Source organism: Podarcis filfolensis (assembly GCF_964270895.1).
Source record: "Podarcis filfolensis genome assembly, chromosome: 14".
NCBI classification, from domain to species: Eukaryota; Metazoa; Chordata; class Lepidosauria; order Squamata; family Lacertidae; genus Podarcis; species Podarcis filfolensis.
Genome location: NC_139616.1, coordinates 4,873,365 through 4,893,652, shown reverse-complemented (window position 1 = coordinate 4,893,652; position 20,288 = coordinate 4,873,365). Strand labels below are relative to the sequence as shown.

Genomic DNA, 20,288 nt, shown 5'->3' with positions numbered 1-20,288 from the left:
TTTGCTGGTGGCCAACTGAATTACAGGGATATCACACAACAGGATGCTGGACTGAAGACTCTAGCAGGCTGGGAGAGGGGGGTAGTATTGGAACTGTGCTCCCATTCTGAAGCTGTTCTCTACACCGCTACTAGGAACAAGGTGGGGCTTGTGAATAAAGAGTTTTACTGGACAAGTTTGATACAAACATCGTCTAGTTGCGATACAGAGAAATGTATCTTTGGTTTTTCTTAAACCATTATGAGATCCTACTCTGGGACAATCGCTTAAACCATAGTTTGGCAGTTCAGATGTAATTGCTAACTATGGTTTGAATGATATAGAAAGAAGCTTGTGAAAGAAAGCACAGTTATATTTTTTCTTCAAGCGCATAGTTACTTTCCTATTTATAGAATTAATTTTGCTATTTTCAGTCAACTATAAGAACAAGTTACATTTACCAGTATTATGTCCCAATCATTCAAAACATTAGGTTAACATTGCTAAATATGATACACAAATTATATTATTTGCATACAGTGACAATATATAACTTAAGTTCTACCCAGTTGCCCATTATATTCCAGTTTGCCCTTCGATCCTGAACAAGTTTCATGTTCATGAAAATAAAACAATTTCATCTTGATTTTCTAATTGGGTTTTTCTCTCTTAAGAATTATAAATGAAGAAAATTGCCTATTTTTTATTTTTTCAGAGAATGCAATTGGATATTATTCTGACGAGTTTGCAGGACCATACTCATGTAGCCTCCTTGCTTGGCTATAGCTCACCATCTGATGCTCCAGATGTTTCCTCACTCTGTATTGCCTATGGGACTATTGCTGATCCAACATATGATGTCCAGAGTAATCATCCAGATACTCATCTGGCTGAAATTTTAATGAAGACCCTTCTGCGAAATTTAGGATTTTATACAGTAAGCTTTGAATTTTATTTCTGAATACCAATTAAGTTGGAATTGTTTCATACAGTGGTTCCCAATTGGTGCTCTGCGGACCTCCTGGGGTCTGTGGCACCATTCACATAACAAAAACTTCCATAGTGAGGTCAAATTTTTCAAAAGTAGGAGATCCATGGCTTGACTTTTGAATAATAGGGGGTCTACAGTACTTAACCAATTAGAAACTTGATTTAATGCAATAAACTAGGACAGAGGTGAATTGGAAAGGGATTTGCCCATCCCAAAAACGCCCTCACTTTACAGCAACGTTCAGTGGGGACTATAAACTATGTAACAACCATCACCCATTCAGAGTGAGGGGTGCAAGTAATTGTCCTCACTCTGAATTGGCTTTTTGACATTGCCATGTAGTCATATCCAACTATATAGTGCTGCAGTATCATTGCACTGACTACATGATTCCTGATTGGCTAGGATCATGTTGCCAGCACAAATATGACAGTATTCTTTAAAAATCGTGTTGAAGCAGTTGTCAATAGAGGCACAAACCTGGCGTGAAAAGATTTGTGTTCTTGAAAACTCATTTTTATATGCAGAAGCTACCAGTTGCTTGGTCCTTTTTTTTCTTTAGTCAGCTCCTTTTTAAAGTTGCGTATTAGTTGGATTTCTTTCAGACTCTTCTTCCTTCAGCTTATTTGGGGGCAAAACTGAAACTTTTAGTTATTACTGGAAACTACCAGTGGCTTTCCATTAACAAAAGCATAGGGTTGTATCTAATGCTAGTCCTAGACCCATTGAAGTTAATAAACATGACTAACTTAGGTCCATGGATCTTTCACTTTGACTGGGACTTAATTGAACCCATAGTTTATAAAAATAAGAAAGATGAGAATGATATGGAAATGTACATGATTATTCTTGTAACTGTCTAGGATCAAGCATTTGGGGAGCTGGAAAAGAACAGTGACAAATTTTTACTTGGAACATCATCATCAGAAAACAGCCAGCCTGCTCATCTACATGAGCTGTTGTGTTCCCTGCAGAAACAACTTCTGGCATATTGTCATATCAACAGTGTTAGTGAGGTTAGTGCTGTGACTTTTCATATGTATTGATGAGTATACTTGCTCCATAATGGATGGAACAAAAAGGACCAATAAGGATATTTGGCTCTGACTTTTAGAAATCTGATTCTGTGAACAGAAGTTCATCATTCCCTCCTATTTTCAGTGTTCAGAGGTAAGTGGTGGTGCTTATGCAGCCAAAACAACACAATTAACGCGCAAGAGAGGTATTAGCAAGTTCAGGGAAAACCCAAGATTTGCAGTACAAAAAAACTTTTTTTAAAAAAAACCTAGGGGGAGAACCCTGCCCAAATCATCCCAGTGAGAATTGATCATACTCAGTGGCAAGAGAATGGTGCCTAGCTTTTAGAGGGGAAAATGGAGAAATTGTGTGGGAGGCAAAGTAATGGAATGGAGTCTCCAGGAGTAGGGCCATAGCTAGTTGGCTTGAACCCTAAACTCCATGCTGCAACATATTGTTGCAGGTTTCCATTTGTAAAGCATATTTAGAATGTTTCTTTTGTTCCCAGAATTCAAGTAGTGTGTCGCTCCTGCACAAGCACCTTCAACTTCTACTGCCTCATGCTACAGATATCTATTCCCGCTCTGCTACTTTGCTGAAGGAGAGTTCTTGGAATGGTAGCGTTGGGGAAAAACTAAGAGGTGTGTGTTACTTATTAGATCATGCATAATATAAGGAATGTGAGCAGCAGAATCGAACAAGTTTGTTTTTTAAATGAGTCCATTTGCTGCTCAGGTTTTTTGCCAGTTGCATCTTCTTTTGCCAGATCTTGTACTGGTATATTTAGATGTCTTTGCAATCTGAGAATTTAGGTATCAACTCTTAGAAGGAAATACAGCAAAACAGCACATGTCTTTCTAGACCTCTGGGTGCCTTCCATCATAAAAGCAAGTTATACAGTTACCCTAAAGCCAGTAAAAATGCAACAGAAAAAAGCAGTAGTGAATAAACCAGGATAGGGGGTGCACACCAAGGGGAGGGGGCAGTGGTCAAGCCCAAAGATCTTTACGGGTTGACTTAAGACTATCCAGGAGAGGAAGAGGTGAATTTCTCTGGCAGGAAGTTCCACATTGTGGCACTGCTATAAAAAGGCCCTTGCCCTCATTCCCACCAGCAGCGCCTCAGATTGTGGTGCAGTGGGGAACACAGAAGAGTCTTTCCTGCGGGCCACAGTGAATGGGCAGGATATAGCCTGTCAATTCAGTATAAATTAAAATGGCTCCATCAACCTATCCTTGTTTGGGAACTACATTCAGTTGGGAACTACATTCATTATCCCTTTGCCACAAAGCGGGGTGACAAATAACAATAAGAATCTCACAAAGATTTATATTGCAATACAATTGTTAGTCTTTAAGATGCCACATCATTTGCTGCTGTTGAAAAATCCAACCATGGTTACCCTTTTGGAATTTATTAATGAAGTTATCATTTCCCCCTCCATTGCAGATGTAATTTATGTCTCTGCAGCCGGAAGCATGCTTTGCCAAATTGTCAATTCCTTGCTCTTACTGCCTGTATCAGTAGCTCGACCTTTATTGAGCTATCTGCTAGATCTGTTGCCACCTCTGGATCGCCTTAACAGACTGTTGCCAGCTGCTGTTCTCTTAGAAGATCAGGAGTTACAGTGGCCTCTTCATGGTAAGGCATTCAGTGCAGTACTTCTGCCTTCTGAAAGATAGGAATTGTAGAATGCAAATATGCTTTATGAATTTTGGGTAAAATGTGTTGTTCACCTGAACTTACCTTGGTTTATGTGCCCACTCTCCGCCCCCACACATTTTTCTATGGTCACCAGAAACAGCATCACCTCCTAGTTCTGGTGTACCAGTTAATTTGTGAGTACAGAGAAAGGATAGCAGTTTCACAGTATGCTTTCACAGAGTTTCAGCTCTAGGACTTCTGTGATGCCTAAAAAGTAATCTGGAGGCCCAGTTGGCTAATTGCTGCTGCTATACCTACCACCTTTGTTAACGTGAGCACCAGCCCCTTGGGAATTAGCCTTGTTTTTTCCTAATCAGACCCCTGGTACATTTTGCTGTAGACATTTTAAGGAGTATTTTTTAACCACTTCGGACATTACTAAGGTAATTGCGCTGAGTGTAAATCCCCAAGGGGGTCCTCCCTTGCTGAAGAGTTTTCTCTGAAATGAATTCTTCAATTTAGGTCATGTGCCTTCAAATGTTTTTCATCCTGATCTTCATTCAGCTCAGTGGAGGTAACTGTATGTGAATGAATACATCCATAGGTTGGTTCCTGCCACTGAAATGGGTGAGGAATTTGTTTTGGGAGCTTGTGTAGACATTGGAACTTGCATGCTCAGTACCGATCACAGGATGGGTGGGTGGGCTTGCATATTCTATCAAAATATCTTGGCTCAGAAAAAAAGGACTATTAATATTTCAGCTATTAATATTTCTAGGTGGACCTGAACTGGTTGATCCAGCTGGGGTGCCCTTACCACAGCCTGCACAGTCATGGGTGTGGCTAGTTGACCTTGAGAGAACTGTGGCTCTGCTTATTGGACGCTGTCTTGGTGGAATGCTTCAAGGATCACCTGTGTCACCAGAAGAGCAAGATACTGCTTATTGGTTGAAAACACCACTGTTTAGTGATGGAGTTGAAATGGACATTCCCCAGTTAGGTAATCTCTTCAACTGCTTTATTGATGTGTGAATAAGTGGGCACACATGTGGATAATAATAATAATAATAATAATAATAATAATTTATTATTTGTACCCCGCCCATCTGGCCTTTAAAACCACTCTCTGGAAACCATTTGGATCCATTAAGTGGCGGGGGCGGACCATCCGAATTGGTCCCACCTCCCTGCAGAGGGGAAGGGTCGCGGAGAAGTCCAGTTGCACCAGGAAGTGATCTGACCATGGCACTTCTTTTGTTTCACTTTTACTTAGTGTCAAATCACCCACATCACTAGAGGTGAACACCAGGTCTAAGGCATGTCCATAACTATGAGTTGGGCCAAGCTTATTCAGGGACAGCCCCATGGAGGCCATGCTTTCCACGTAGTCCCGAGCGGCCCCTCGTAAGGTCGTGTCGGCATGGATGTTAAAATCCCCTAGGACAACCAAACTAGGTGTCTCCAGGAGAACATCCGCCACGACCTGAAGCAGCTCGGGCAGGGAATCCTTGGTGCAGCGGGGAGGTCGGTACACCAAAAGGAATCCTGTACTGCCCCTATTGCCCAACTTCCAGAACATGCACTCAGAAAACTGGGTCTTCCCAGTAGGACGCCTGATGCAAACTAGTGACTTCCTAAAAATCACTGCAACCCCCCCTCCCCGCCCACATGACCTGGGTTGCTGTGCGTAAGAGAAACCTGGTGGGCAAGCAGCGGCAAGGACAGGCCCATCTGCTTCCTCCAACCAGGTCTCTGTCACACATGCCAGGTCAAATCCTCCATCCACAATCAGGTCATGGATGGCAGTGGTTTTATTCATCATTGACCTGGCATTACACAGCAACACCTTCAGGTCATGTGGGTTTCCCCTGTTGATTCCAGTATCCATCCGGTCAAGGCCAGACCCGGAGGCAGGGATAGTCTTCAAACAACGACTAAACCTGCCTCCTCGGTAATGACATGGTCTGGTCTTAGCATAACTAAGCTAAGTTTACACAGCGTTGTGGTTTGTTAGAATAATTATCTTGCTGACTCAGTCCAAAAGTCCATCTAGTTCAGCATCCTGTCTCTTCAGAGTGGGCAGCCAGATGCATCTGAGAATCTCACAAGAGGACCAGGGAATTTCTGGCTTTAAAACCCCAAAAGGCAGGGCTTTAGGGAGAGTTCCACATGAGAGGGATGGTTCAGTGGGTGAGAAAGTGATGGGCTTGCAAAATTTCAAACTTTGGGTGTGCTTTTCTCTTTTCCTTTCTCAGTCTAGACTGAGAAAGTGGGAAGACATCATTCCCATATCGGGAGTAGTGCAGTCACTTTGCTAGTAGCAGAGAGAGCAATTTGCTTTTGTGCCCAAAAGGACAATGACTTTCTTCTAAATGGGGTGGAGTTTGTCTTAACTTAAAGCTGTCTTTCCTTGCTGCACTTATGCTTAAAATTTCCTTTTGGAACACCAGCACAATGCCACTTTGTTGACTTTCTTCAAATTCTTCCTCCAAACCCACTTTTCTCAGGAGACTTCGGTATTGTCTCTTTCCCCACCATGTTCTACTGTAACTGTGTTGAAGCATATGTGACTGCAATATAAATGCCTGTTCTTACTCTTGTTTGTCTCCATCCCCTCCTTTCCTCTATATTGAATTCTAGATTGTAAGATTCTCAGGACACGGACCTGTTGTCTTGTGTTCTCTAAAGTGGCAAGCACATTGATGGTGCTGTATAAATGGTTAAGACCAGATTATCTTAGGGGCTATACACAAGCCTACCCCAATCCTGAGATTGTCATCGGTGATGCTTCTCCCTGCCCTGTCATTAATAACGTTCCAGTTGATGAGAACCAGAGACAGAACTTTCTCAGTTATGGCCCCATATTTGTGGGAGATTTACCAGACCCTTTCCTTCCTTCAAAAGAAAAAAAGAGTGTATTCGTTTTTGGGAAGATTTATCAATTGCTTTGTTTAATTGCTAGCGTACTTCTATGTTTATTTTGTTGTTTGAATTGAATTTTTTTTACTGGTTTTTATTTATACTTTCTTAGTAGTATTGTTTGCTGCTGTACAAATACTTTTTGCATTGAAAAGACATCATTTGCCAATCTAGTGCCCTCCAGATGTTTTGGGCTTCATCTCCCATCAGCCCCAGCTAGCACAGCCATGCTCCTGTCAGCCCAGCACAATATGGCCATGCTTGCTGGAGTCCGGAAGATCAGGAGGGCACCAGGTAGGCAAAGGCTGATCTACACTAATAGCATTCTCTGAGTGCTGTTCATTGTGTAGCCAAAACACCATCCACACATGAGAGGAGGTATCAGTAGCCGTGGGGAAAGTACAAAAAAGGCTTCAGAAAAAAGTGAGGACCTCCTGAGGACTGAGCATGCTCGCTGGCCATGGGTTGCTTGATGTATTTGGGTTGCTGGGAGATGTATATGTATGGGGTGCTGGCAGTAGAATGCTGGCAGTAGAAAACAACATGGCTGGCTTGTTGGAACCCTTTTGATTCAGGCCCCACTTGCAAGTACCTAAATAGATAAATAATGACATGACTCTTCATCTCATTTTAGACAAGTCCATGAGTTCCTTGTTAGAGGTAGCTCTTTCTGGAAATGAAGAACAAAAGCCATTTGATTACAAGCTTTGCCCAGAAATCTCTGTCTTTGTGGATTTGGCTCTGGGGTGTGCAAAGGAGCCTGCTCGTAGCCTCTGGGTCAGCATGCAGGACTATGCAGTGAGTAAAGGTAAGTTCTTGGAAGCAAAAGAGCCACCTCCCACAGTGGCAATAATTAAGCTTATCTGTGCTCATTTTGGAGGAGGGGCTCTTTCATTATTTGTTTAGTTAAGACAAAAACAAAAACCAGGGTGTGGATACACCTAGAACTCTTAAAATTTCAGTGAACTCCTTGGGTTGGGGCACACCATTTGAGAAACCACTTTGTCATGGCCATTTTAGTTGAGGAAGGATTTGTATTTTCTGAAATTAGTTGAATTTCTATTGTAGTCAACTTGCTTATTAAAATAACTGTACATTGGGCATCTGCTGGCACAACCATATTGTTTAAAGCAGTTTTAGACACATAATAAATAGCAACTAGCATAGAACTACATAACCTTCTGCCTGCTGACCACACCTCATGGCAATGAAGTGTATCTGCCATTACTCTGAAAAACCCATCCCAATTTGAAAGCCCACTTCATATAACTTGGTGCTATTTCATGGTGTGGGTGGGTAGGACTGCAATATTTTGGGGTGAATACCGCCCAGTGTCAGAGCAGTGAAGTCCTTATTGAGGCTTTTAGCAAGCTCTGCTCACTGATCATGCCACATGGCTATTTCAAAATGAAAATAGGAACTTCCCACTGGCAAGACAGCAGAGCTTCAAGTGAATTTAGGGCCCACTTTTACCTCTGGCTCCACCCACCACTGGCATGCATCCCCAGAAGGTTTTCCATTGAGGGAATGCAGCCCTTGGGGTGAAAAAGATTCCCTACTCCTGGTTTAAGGCAAAAATGCAGGCTGAATTATTGAAATATGGCTGAATAATTTGATGCTGTTTTAACTGTGAATATTTCAGGAAACTGATCAGTTCCTTTTCCTCTACCTCTTCAGATTGGGATAGTGCCACCCTGAGTAGTGAGTCGCTTTTGGATACTGTGTCTAGATTTGTTCTTGCTGCCCTCCTGAAACATACAAATTTGCTTAGTCAAGCAAGTGGTGAGAGCAGGCAAGTACCCAAAAAGCATTTTGAGACATTTTCCCCTTGTGTTAGAGAGATTTCCTGTACTCTTAGCCTTATGTAACTTTTGTGTCTTTTAGGTATCAGCCTGGCAAAGCCTTAGTAGAAGTATATCGGTGTGTGTATAAAGTGCGGAGTCGTTTGCTTGCTTGCAAGAATATGGAACTTATTCAGACTAGGTCATCTTCAAGGGATAGATGGGTAAGACTAAAGACTGGCACTTCTGCTCCTCTTTCTTACGTAGTGCAGGAAAATTGGTTTAACATGAAAGACTGCATAGTTGATTATTTTTTTGAGGCCGACAATTATGTGAGCCCTTGTCTACAGTTTTGCTCACTTTCAATCCTATTTAGATGTGCCCAGTATATTTATTTCAGTTTCAAATTTTTGCTTGGTTCTGTTTTCTCTGTAGCTAGGGTTTTGTTTTTTAAAAAACATTCCTTTGTTTTACAGCATGTTTTACTTTATGGGGGTGGGTGGGTTCTGTGGACCACAAATAAAACTGTGTTTTTAAATTAATTTGCCTACTGCTTTGAATTGTGGGGGAGTGGTTTATAAGGCTTATGTTGGTAGCTGTTTCTTCCTTTAACTGGACTCGGGAGATGCTTCTCTGCTTCCTGGTCAAACTGCTTTGAGAAGGAGGAAAAGGGATCTTCTAGCTCTAAACTAAGGAGGCTTTTCTTGCCTGCTTTCCTATCTTGTTCTTAAGAAGGAGGTTGCTGGACTAGTTGAAGTTTCCTGATTTGATTCATCGTGGATCTTTTTCTGTTCTTCTGCTCCTGCCAAAGCAGTTACAGACTTGACATGTTGGTGCCATTCCTCCTGCATTGTCCCTTCCCTTAGAAGGTTCCACAAAAAGCCTTGTCATTATTGTCACAAGTATAAAATGGTTGTCTGCATCCACTCACACAAGCACAGATAGTGGAATTATTACTCCATCGCTTCATAAATTTTTGCAGAGGCAGTCATCCTGTGACCTGTGCTTATGGTGAAGCAATTTTACCACTACCATTTTACTATGAATTCAGCTCCACAGCCTGAAAGGACTGTGTGAGTCAGCTGCTGTTCATCACAATCACTACTGTTTCCTGTTTTAATTTAGGGGCAGATTTTTTTCTAGCTTGAAGTCAACCTTCCGGGGGCCTTGTGCTAGAGGTGGATGGGGTCAGAGGCAGAAGTGGGTGGACGTGATTCTTACCTCCGTACAGAACACTATACAGTGGTACCTCAGGTTCCGAACTTAATTTGTTCCGGAGGTCCGTACTTAACCTGAAACTGTTCTTAACCTGAAGCTACACTTTAGCTAATGGGGCCTCCTGCTGCCACTGCGCCGCCGGAGCACGATTTCTGTTCTCATCCTGAAGCAAAGTTCTTAACCGGAGGTACTATTTCTGGGTTAGCGGAGTCTGTAACCTGAAGCGTATGTAACCCGAGGTACCACTGTATTCCATCCATACAAAAGTCAGGCAAACAAAGTGCTATCATAGTTCAAGGACACATTCCAGCTGTGCTGCGGGAAAGGGTGTATGACTTAAGGGACCAGGTAGAGAGAAGGCTGCATTTGGCCCCCAGGCCTGAGAAACCTCGCCCTTGGTTTGATTTAAGAACATACTTCTTATTAAGCAATGAATTCTTCATATCTTTGAACCTTACCCTCTCTCCTCCCCTATCCCAGATGTCAGAAAATCCAGACTCTTTGGACATTGATGCCCAAGAGCACCCCTTTACTCGGACCATTGATGAAGAAGCAGAGATGGAAGAGCAGGCAGAAAGAGAAAGAGAAGAGGGGCACCCGGAACAAGAAGAGGAAGAGGAAGAAAGGGAGCATGAAGTTATGACAGCTGGCAGTAAGTAATGTTTGGAAAAGATTCCACAGAAGCTTGTTCAGAGAGAGTCCCATTGAAATGAATGGGGCCTTCAATAGGAGTTTTATCTGTGATGAAAAAAAGTCACCTGAATAATTTTTACAGCCCTTGAGCTCTGCCTAGAAGTTAAGACCTTTGTTTTTGTGTTGCATGTTACAGAAATCTTTCAATGTTTCCTATCAGCCCGTGAAGTAGCTCGCAGTCGAGACCGAGAGAGAATAAATGGTGGGGCAGGGGCTCGAATGGATGACCAGGCCCCTCAGTCCCAGCAAGAGCGCAGAGTCAGCAGAGACCTTCCTGAAGGACAAGATGTGTACACAGCTGCCTGCAACTCTGTGATCCATAGGTGTGCTTTGCTGATTCTGGGAGTCAGCCCCGTTATTGAGGAGCTGCAGAAACGAAGAGAGGAAGGGCAGTTGCAACAGCCGTCAACTGGTACCGCAGAAGGGATTGGACTCATGACCAGGTGCGATTAATGAACTGTGCACAAGAGCAGCCAGCAGCTCTTGAAACCTTGCTGAGTAGATGCTCAGTAATCTGCTAAGGTAGGGTGAGCCTGCCAAATCCTAACAATAGGCGTCAGAGGTCCTACTGTTTGTTCCAGAGCAGTTAGTGGTACATTGGGCAGGTCTTAGAGTCAGGCCCTTTCCTTTGGTAGTGCCAAATTTGTGCAGTGAGCTCTAAGGGATGGGGTGGTGGTGGTGGGATATGCCAGGCTTTGTCTCTGGTGAAAGGGGAAGTCCTTGTTTGAGAGAGCATTCTGTTGGCACATCAGACTTCCCTGTGCATATTGTTAAACCCTAGGAGCTGCACTTTGCCTGCTCTTATGGAATCATAGAATTGTAGGGTTGGAAGGGACCCCAAGGGTCATCTGTTCCAACCCCCTGCTATTCAGGAATCTCAACCATGACAGATGACCATCCAACCTCTCCTTAAAAACCTGCAAGGAGTTTGCTCCACTGTCAGATGTTTAGTCAAAATCTCCTTTCTTGCAACTTGAATCCATTGGTTTTGGTCCTGTCCTCCGGAGCAGGAGAAGACAAGCTTGCTCCACCTTCCATGGGACAGCCCTTGAGATATCTGAAGATGGCTATCATATCTCCTCTCAATCTCCTCTTTACCAGGCTAAGCATACCCAATTCCCTCAACTGTTCCTTCCTCATAAGGCTTGGTTTCCAGACCAATTATCATCTTCAATTATTATCTTTTCTTTTTTTGCATCTGCATGAAACAGAAGTGAAAGCCTTACTGCAGAGAGTCGCTCAGTCCATTCTAGTTCAAGTTACAAACTGATGAAATCACGGAGTGAATCTGATTTATCTCAGCCTGAATCAGATGAAGAAGGTTATTCACTGGTAGGTGAAATACTTTAAAGCTTTGCATAATGTTACTCTTGCTGGTTCAGCTGCTGAAGATGCACTTGAAAGGTTGTGAGTCTGTGTTGCAGTGGGATCTGCTTTCACATCAGCTCAGGACTTTATGGGTAGGTTGGGGCAAACCATCGCCCCCAAAGTGTGCCTGGGGAATTTACATGCAGTGGGATCTAATTATTGCCATTGCTTAATTTCAGCCCTCTTTTCCCTGCTCTGTTTAATCATAAGTTGACTTTAAAATTCCCTTGGAGTTTGAAAAGCCACTCATGACATTGTGCAAAGGACTGCCTTGCTTACCTTAAAAATTTGTTGGGAGAAAACAAGACATGACATTCAAAAGAACTTGGCAAATCAAGAATATAGACAATCCCACAGATTACAGAAGAATATTTGACAGTGTTAAAGTTGTGTAAGTGGCAGCATGATGAACCCAAGCTGGTCAGTCTCATGACAAAGTAACTTCACACCATAGGTTTGAATAGCAAATGTCAAGTAAATTGACTTATTTGTTTTAAAATTGGATGCCTGGTTTGTATGTAATGCTGGGACCAAGATTCTTTAAAGGCAATGCTAAAGTCAGCAGAAGTCTCCCTTCCAGCTATGCAAGAGTAGGAGAAGAGAAGCAGGAATATGTGAGACCAACCACTTTGCTTATCCACTTAGCAGCATGCGATGGTCTAGGATTATGTGAGAACTGGCCCATGGTATGATTTTCAAACCTGTGGAAAAACATGTGTTCAAGTTCAGCACGGAATGCCTCCAGAAGTATAGAGGTGGTTGTCTTTCGGGAGTGCCCACTATATTCAGTATATTCAGTATACTATATTTGGAATTGTTTACTCTGGTGGTAAGCTGCTGCATATAACTTATAAATGAATGAGTTGCCTTTTTGTTTGCTGGTTAGGTGGAATTCCATCTCACAGTATCAGAGAGAGGCAAGACAGTGAAGGCCTCTCTGTGATCATTTGGCTCATGCCTTTCCAGAACTTCCCCATACAGTAGCCAATGATATCTGCCTTTGCTTACTTTCCTCTTCCAAGCCTGTCCCTTCTGTGTTGTGTCTGTTAAATTGAAAGCCAACATGAACAAACTTGAGTACATTGGTAGACATTGTATGAATGTAATAAATAAGGTATAACACTAACACTCTTTTTGGTTATTTTTATTCACTATAGAGTGGAAGACGAAATGTGGATTTGGACTTGGCATCATCCCATAGAAAGAGAGGTAATTGTGTAGAAAAGCCAGTTTTTCTAGAGTAGTGGTCTTGAAACTTTTAAGCCTCAGAAAATCTTTCTGTGTTGATTGGTCTGCTACAGAGCCCCTCTATACTGCAGGGAATTATGGACATACACACAGTTCACACTCCCTGGAATCTGTGTGTGCTCCAGAGTGTTGTCAAGTTGCCTCTGCAGTTCTGTGTTGCAGGAGAATACTGGTAATGGTAGGTAAGATGCCTATTGAGCATCTTGTCTGCCATGACTCTGGAACACAGTTTGAAAACCCACACTTTGATATACCTGTAATAGAAGGTAAAGAACGATGAGAGCTTTCTCCAGCAAGTAATGCCATGTAGTGCAGGCAGTTTCGCTGTTTGCCTGCTTCTGGACCCAAAAGAGTGGGCAAGTTGCAAGGGTGATTTATCCCAGGTAGGGCTGGACAATACCCTTGACTGAGATCCAGAGAACCGTTGCCATGGGGTGTAAACAATACAGAGCTAGGATGGAAGAATCAGCAGGGAGGTTGGTCAAAAAATTGTTTCAGTTCTCTGCTGATGCCTGCTCCCCTTGTCCCTGCTCTGCTTTCCTTGGAAAGTATCTTTGGGACTTGAACCCTTCATCAGGCTTTGGCTGGATGAGTGAGTTTATTCCCAGCTCTTAGTTACTCCTAGTTCTAATTACTCCTGTGGAGAGGCATCTTCTTGGGGCAGCTCTTACCTTATCTGATAAGCTCAGCCTGCTGCCTGACCCTCTATCTTTAGAACACACTGCGATTTTTCAAATGTGAAGTCACCTCATGAATTATTGCATAACTCCTCTTTAGCATTCACATGGTAAGGGGATATGAAGTGGTGCAATAATACCCCATCACTTCCTTACACTGCAGGAAGTTTGAGAAGCTGCACATTCATGAACGTTGCTCAAACATTTCCCACTCTTAAAGCTGTTTTCCATGTATGGACAGAATGCAGATTGAATGTTGTCTTCTGTACCCAATGTCTCTCTTTGTCTTCTGATTCTTGTGTGGTAGTGTGTTTACTCCTTTTTGGCCAGTTGAGCCCCAGAAAAAAGAAGAGCTCCAAGCAAGTACATGACGGCATGTTGTGATTTTATTTTCTCTCTAGCTTGCCTACATACTTTATAAAACATAAAATATGTGTAGCAGTCGTTCCACATTCATTTTGAAAATTTCATTACTAGAAGCTGGCATATAAGGACAAGTAAACAGTGGGGTTTTTGTTCCATCTAATGTTGGCAGGTAGACATAGGCATAACGGCTCACTAGAAATTCAAGTTGTAAGAATGTATTTAGCATGTTTCTGTTTATGTTCAGGGGATCAGCGTTGAGAGGATCAATGAATTGTGTACTTGGCATGTTTCAGAAGCCAGGTTCATTGGCTGGCATCTCCACTGAAAGGGCTGCGAAAAGACTACTGTATGTGACCGTAGAGCAGCCTTCATCAGCTGGGTGCCTTCCAAATGTTTTGTGGACTATAACTCCCATCAGCTCCAGTCAGCACCATTGTGCTGGCTGGGACTGATGGGAGTTATAGTCCAGAACCTCTGGAAGGCACCAGGTTGGGGAAAGCTGCCCTAGAGAGTGGACCTCATTGCCAGTTTAATACTGAGAAAGGCAAACTACAGGGTTTGATTTGATATACTGGAAAAGACCCTGATGTTGGGAAAGATGGAGGGCACAAGGAGAAGGGGACGACAGAGGACGAGATGGTTGGATAGTGTCTTCGAAGCTACAAACATGAGTCTGAACAAACTGCGGGAGGCAGTGGAAGACAGGAGTGCCTGGCGTGCTCTGGTCCATGGGGTCACGAAGAGTCGGACACGACTAAACGACTAAACAACAACAACAACTTACAAGTAATACAATAGCTTGTTTAAACCAAAGCAGGCAACTTCCCTCAACTTTTCTTGAGGAGTCTTGTTAACTTAATCCAAAAGTAGGACTATACTACCATTAATACTCTTATTTGCTGCACCACCTTGTTTGGCAATCCCAAGCTTGTCAAATACTGTTCCTTGGGAAGTAGTTCACCTGGTCTTCATCTGAACATAAGAAATGTGGTGCTGGATCAGGCCAATCTAGTCCAGCATGCTGTTCTCACAGTGGCAAACGAGAAGCAGGACCCAGGCACAAGAACACTCTCCCCTCCTATAGTTTCCAGCAATTGGTATTAAGAAGCATTCCTTCTCTGACTTTATCTTTTGTTGCTCCACTTTCACTCCTCTATACGACTCATTTTTGCACAGGATAATTCCTCCCAAGCTGTTAAGGGCCTAGTGAAGAAGCTTAAAATGGGAGTAAACAAGTTTTTTAAATCCAGGCAAAGCAAACACAGTAACGTCATAGTAAAACTGCCCCCCCCCGCCCCGTATGATAATCCTGTAATTTATTTTGTTTTAAAAATCCCACTCTCCCCAAGGAGTGCAGGACAATATACATGATTTTTGTTCCATGCCCCTTTATCCCTGGAACAACCCAAGGTGGATTAAAGTAAAAGGTAACAGGTAGCCTAAGGTCACTCAGTGAACGTCATGGATTAGTAGGGATTTGAAACTGGGTTTTAATTGTCCTAGCCTAACTTTCTAACCTGGGGCTATGCAATATGGTGGCCTCCAGATTGTTGGGAGTACAACTCCCATTCTCCCTGACCACCATGCCTGATGCACGCTGCCTGATGCAGATGAGCTTAAGCTTCCAAGAGTAGGTCATGCTAGTATGTGGCTCTGTTCTGCTCACATATGCAGGATGCCTTGAATACCCGTTAGATGTGTTCAGACCATCTTTTTAAAAAATGCATCAGCTCTTTCACTTGTCCTTTCAGAGCCACTTCACAATAACTCTCTTTTGATCACTTTTAAAGAAAACTTTTAAAAACCACAAATTCTTTTACATGCTTGCATTTTGTGTAGTAGCTTCTTTGATTTTAATGGTTGGGAGTTTCTCAAAGCACGTGGAGAACTGCAGTGTGCTGATCACACAACATGCCATCTAAAGGGGAGGGCTTAATGGAGAAAGTCGTTTTAAATTTGCATGGAGATCTGTACTTGGTTTTGAGATTTTAGAGAAAGTAATTCCAACCCACAATTTAAATATATTAAGTGATTTTTTGTTTAGATTGTGTTTTTGGTTACTCATTAGAATATGGGCTTTAAAAATATGAAGCAGTTATGTACTTTGAGCAATAGCATAACAAAATCATTGTTAGAGAATTGAACACTTGTGTGTGGTACATACAGACATGATTTTATTTAGATAATCCATAGTTCAAAGCATGCTCAAGGCAGCTTACGACATGAAAAACCGTATAATTAAACATAACAAAAGTAGTCATAAACAATAAATAGAACATTAAAAAATATAAAACCAAACTGAACAGTTTCCTCGTAAATCACAATAAAACCTAAAATAAAGATACAAAAGCCCCAACATCAACAACCTTCCCCAACAAAATTCCAAACAGTGTCCGAGCCCAAGAGTCTGTTCAGCAGTCTCCGCTTTTGTAACTGTAGTCAGTCAGGTGCTCACCCTCCCAGACCAAGTGGGAAAGGGAAAGACAGCAAGCAAGTTTTCCAGGACTCACACCCAAGATGATATTTCCCCTCCCTGCCCAAAAATTTTTTAGCTTTCATATTTTCAAGACAGAAGCTTGCTTTTGGCTGCATTTTGTGCCAATTCTCCCAAGTTAAATAAAGACACTAAACTTTGTGAAACAGTGTTTTTCGTGTACACTTTCGTGAATGCAAGAATTTAGTGTGCCAAGAGGCATTCTGAGAAAGAAACCAAACTAGAAGAAGAAAGGAATCTGTTGGATGATGATGGTGCTGCCTTGGTGTGTGTGGCTGTATTGGTTCATGATAGCATCAGAAATGAGGAGGTACATCTAGGGCATTCAATCCATTAAAAAGGGGACTTCCACAGAAAAGCTACAGACCTTGGAATCACCGATACACCAAAGCTTTTTTCTTTTTCCTAGCATCAGTTCAGCTGAACAGTGCAACAGGCAGCAAATTTTGAATGCACAGAATACTACTGCATAGGCACTGTTTCCGTTTTAATTATAATTCCATGCAAGCTTACAGATAACTCATTTGGTACCAGTATGCATCAGCAATCCAGGGTGTGCATAGCAGCCATCTGATAATTGGAGTAGTTCTCATCCTCTGTTTGGCTATCCCTGTGCCGCCTCCTCCTCCTTTGAACAGTCAGTAGCTATGCACACTCTGCATTGCTGCTGCATGCTGCTACCAGATGAGTTAACTGATCAACATATGCAGCAATTTGGGTGGGACCAGAAACTGCTTGCAGTCCCATTGGAAATTTGGGTGTGGGAGAGTCCTTGAAATTGGACTCTCCACAGGTGGTATGCTTTCAAAAGGAGGTTTGCTATATTACACCAAATGAATAGAAAACAGCTTGGAAGGAAGGCAGAAAAGAAATAATTTGTGTGAGTTTACTTGCCCTTTACCCATTCCTGTACCTGCGTAAAGTTTTCATTCAAAGCAAGCTATGTATCATCCCCCTGCTTTGCCCTTAATAGTTTAATAATGCTGGTCAGTCACAATCCTTGCTTTACAATTGAATGTTAAAGAAGAAATTGAGTGCTCAGTTTGTTTTGTGGCAGACTGTTCTTTTCCTTCAACCACTCTCTGTTTTCTTTTATTTGTGTTACCATCTTATTCAGTATATAAGCTTTCAGCGGTTTGAGTGGCTTCTGCCTTTAATTTTCTTCTTTATGTTGCTTGAGGATTTACTGCTAGAAAAACATAGCTGAAGTTATCTTCCTTCAATAATAGTATACTTTGCTAACTGTGTGCATGAGATGATAGGAATACCTTTTACCATCTGTTGCAAAGCTGCCCATTCAATACTACTTGTCAGTGTTATTTAAAATCACTGCATTGGAATTTATGAAGTTCTGTTGTGTGTTTCTAGGAGCAGTCCACAGCCCAATTGAAGCACTAAGTGATTCATGGACTCGACTGAAGCACAGAGATTGGCTGTATAGCTCTATGTGTTTGTTTGGGGAGTCCGATTTTGATTTTACAAAATCTGTTGGAGTTCATACTCTGATTGAAAATGTTATTAGCTTTGTAAGCGGAGATGTGGGAAGCTCTCCAGGCTTCAAGGAGCCTGAAGAAAGCATGTCAACGAGCCCCCAGGCCTATATTATCGCAATGGAGCAGCAGCAACAGAGGGCAGAGGTATGTATTGTAATTACCTATATTCCAGTTAATAATTGTAGAATGAAAGATGCTTTTGAATTATCAGTTTACATGCTTTGCCCAACTGTAACTTGTGGGGAGGCAATCATTTCAGGTTACTTAACAAGAGGGAGGTTCTAGGATGCATGAGTCTGTAATGGCCTCTCTGTCATCACTTGCATGCCTTGGAGGAAGTAGGTGTGACCTCCAAAGCACATCATGTTTGTTTCTTCCTGCTTGGGCATCAAAGGAGCAACATGCCAGTCTATAGCAGTCAGTCAGTCGGATTGTATGGGTGTTCCTAATGCACACATATTACATGTGGGGTTGTGCATATGCAGCCAGGAAGGAAGGAAGGGGTTGCTTTTGGAAAGCAATTTTGGCTGTGCAAGCGAAGTGTCTCCCCACATCTCTTCCTTTATTTTCCTTGATTGTTCTTCTGTTCCTAAAATACTTTCATCTGTTGTATGTGGGGGGTCATACAGGCTTATACTCTGTATTTGTATCAATGCACTTGAAGGACTTTGTCTTCCAAGGGGTAAAATGCAAACTATTTTTACACATTTTTTTTAGTTGCGGCTGGAGGCACTTCATCAGATCCTCGTGTTGCTTTCTGGGATGGAAGAAAAAGGCAGCACTCTGTCCATAGGAAGCCGGCAAGGCCCAGGCTTTCAGTCCTCTTCGCTTCTCACATCAGTGAGGCTGCAGTTCCTGGCTGGGTGCTTTGGCTTGGGTACTGTAGGACATGCAGGCTCCAAAGGAGAGAGTATCCGTTTGCATCATTATCAGGTAAGGGATGCTTTGGCCAAATGTTGGAATTCTGTCAACTGAGTTAGACCATGTCTAAAACTGAAAACTTCTCATTGTGCTGTATTGTTTTGGGTCCCTGGGTTCTTTTCCTATTGTGTGTGGGGGTGTCATTTTGCAAGCTTTGGGGTTGCCACCAAGCCTGATGATAGCTTATATATACAAAATAGATGGTGCCATTTTGGCCACATAAGCACTTAGAATCTTTGAATCATAGAATTGTAGAGTTGGGAGGCATCTCAGGGGTCATCTAGTCCAACCCCCTGCAGTGCAGGAATCACAGCTAAAGAATCCCTGACAGATGACCATCCAAACTCTGTTTTAAAACCTCAAATAAAGGAGAGTTTCTGAGTACAGTGGTGCCTCGCAAGACGAAATTAATTCGTTCTGCGAGTTTTTTGTCTAGCGAATTTTTCGTCTTGCGAAGCACGAAATCCCATAGGAATGCATTGAAATTCAATTAATGCGTTCCTATGGTCAAAAAAAGTCCAAACAAAGCCAAATTTGGTACAAAAAGAGTTTATTAACTGCTCTTTAAAGTCACACAGTATGTAAAGAGCATTTCAAAAATTGAAGGAACAATAAATTAAGTTTCTAAACATGACAGAAAAACATTTAAAAATCAACGAAGTATACAGTACATTTTCTGAGACTTTGGGGGACAACTCGAAGAAGGTTCCTCTTCCACTCTTTGCTTCTTGCTGAAGAACCTGTCCATGGTCTGCTGCTTCATCCGCCTTTTCAGCACCTCCCTGAAAGACGACATGACCCTCGTATCAAAAGTGTTCGCAAGGTCGTGTGCCACGTGCTTGTCAGGGTGGTGCCGCTGTGCAAAAGCCTGCACATCCTTCCACTTCAGGCAAATGTCCCTCAGTTCTTTGGAGGACAGCCGTTCCTCAGTTGCTTCCTCCTCTTCCAGCGAGGCCTGCTCCTGCGGAGCCTCTGCCTGCAGTTCGACCAGCTCCTGGGTGGTCAGCTCGTGGTCGTGCTCCTCCACCAGCTCGCTGATGTCCTCCTCTGTGACCTCTAGGCCCATGGTCCTCCCCAAGGCAACAATGTCCTGCACCACTGTTGACTCTGGTGCATCAGAGTCACTTGGTGCCACACAGTCCGGCCACAGGCTGCGCCAAGCGCAATTCAAATTTCTCTGGCTGATCCCGTTCCAGGCCGTGGTGATCATCTTCAAGCAGGTGACGATGTCGAAGTGGTCCTTCCAGAATTCCCGCAGGGTGATGGTGGTGCAATCAGTCACCTCGAAGCATCGCCTGAAAAGCTCCTTGGTGTAGAGTTTTTTGAAATTGGCGATGACCTGCTGATCCATCGGCTGGAGCAGTGGCGTGGTGTTAGGCAGCAGGAACACGATGCTGATGAAGCTGAACTCCTCCAACAAGTCCTCCTCAAGGCCTTTAGGATGAGCAGGAGCATTGTCCATCAGAAGCAAAGCCTTCA

At 42.8% G+C, this 20,288-nt stretch overlaps 1 protein-coding gene across 50 annotated transcripts in view; it reads left to right on the top strand.

Moving 5' to 3' along the window:
• The window catches only part of HERC1 (HECT and RLD domain containing E3 ubiquitin protein ligase family member 1), a 110,206-nt gene that overhangs the window by 28,452 nt on the left and 61,466 nt on the right, over positions 1–20,288 (top strand). For 31 of the 50 annotated variants that reach the window (XM_083586028.1, XM_083586020.1, XM_083586033.1 and 28 more), the window contains exons 14-28: positions 695–916; positions 1,834–1,986; positions 2,496–2,628; positions 3,437–3,628; positions 4,410–4,631; positions 7,185–7,358; positions 8,228–8,342; positions 8,435–8,555; positions 10,030–10,201; positions 10,379–10,685; positions 11,454–11,574; positions 12,768–12,819; positions 13,843–13,908; positions 17,764–18,032; positions 18,606–18,821. In XM_083586028.1, the coding sequence (XP_083442154.1) occupies positions 695–916; positions 1,834–1,986; positions 2,496–2,628; positions 3,437–3,628; positions 4,410–4,631; positions 7,185–7,358; positions 8,228–8,342; positions 8,435–8,555; positions 10,030–10,201; positions 10,379–10,685; positions 11,454–11,574; positions 12,768–12,819; positions 13,843–13,908; positions 17,764–18,032; positions 18,606–18,821 (2,535 nt within the window). The remainder of the gene's footprint in view (positions 1–694; positions 917–1,833; positions 1,987–2,495; positions 2,629–3,436; positions 3,629–4,409; positions 4,632–7,184; positions 7,359–8,227; positions 8,343–8,434; positions 8,556–10,029; positions 10,202–10,378; positions 10,686–11,453; positions 11,575–12,767; positions 12,820–13,842; positions 13,909–17,763; positions 18,033–18,605; positions 18,822–20,288) is intronic. The other 19 variants (XM_083586032.1, XM_083586038.1, XM_083586039.1 and 16 more) reach the window with 3 other exon arrangements.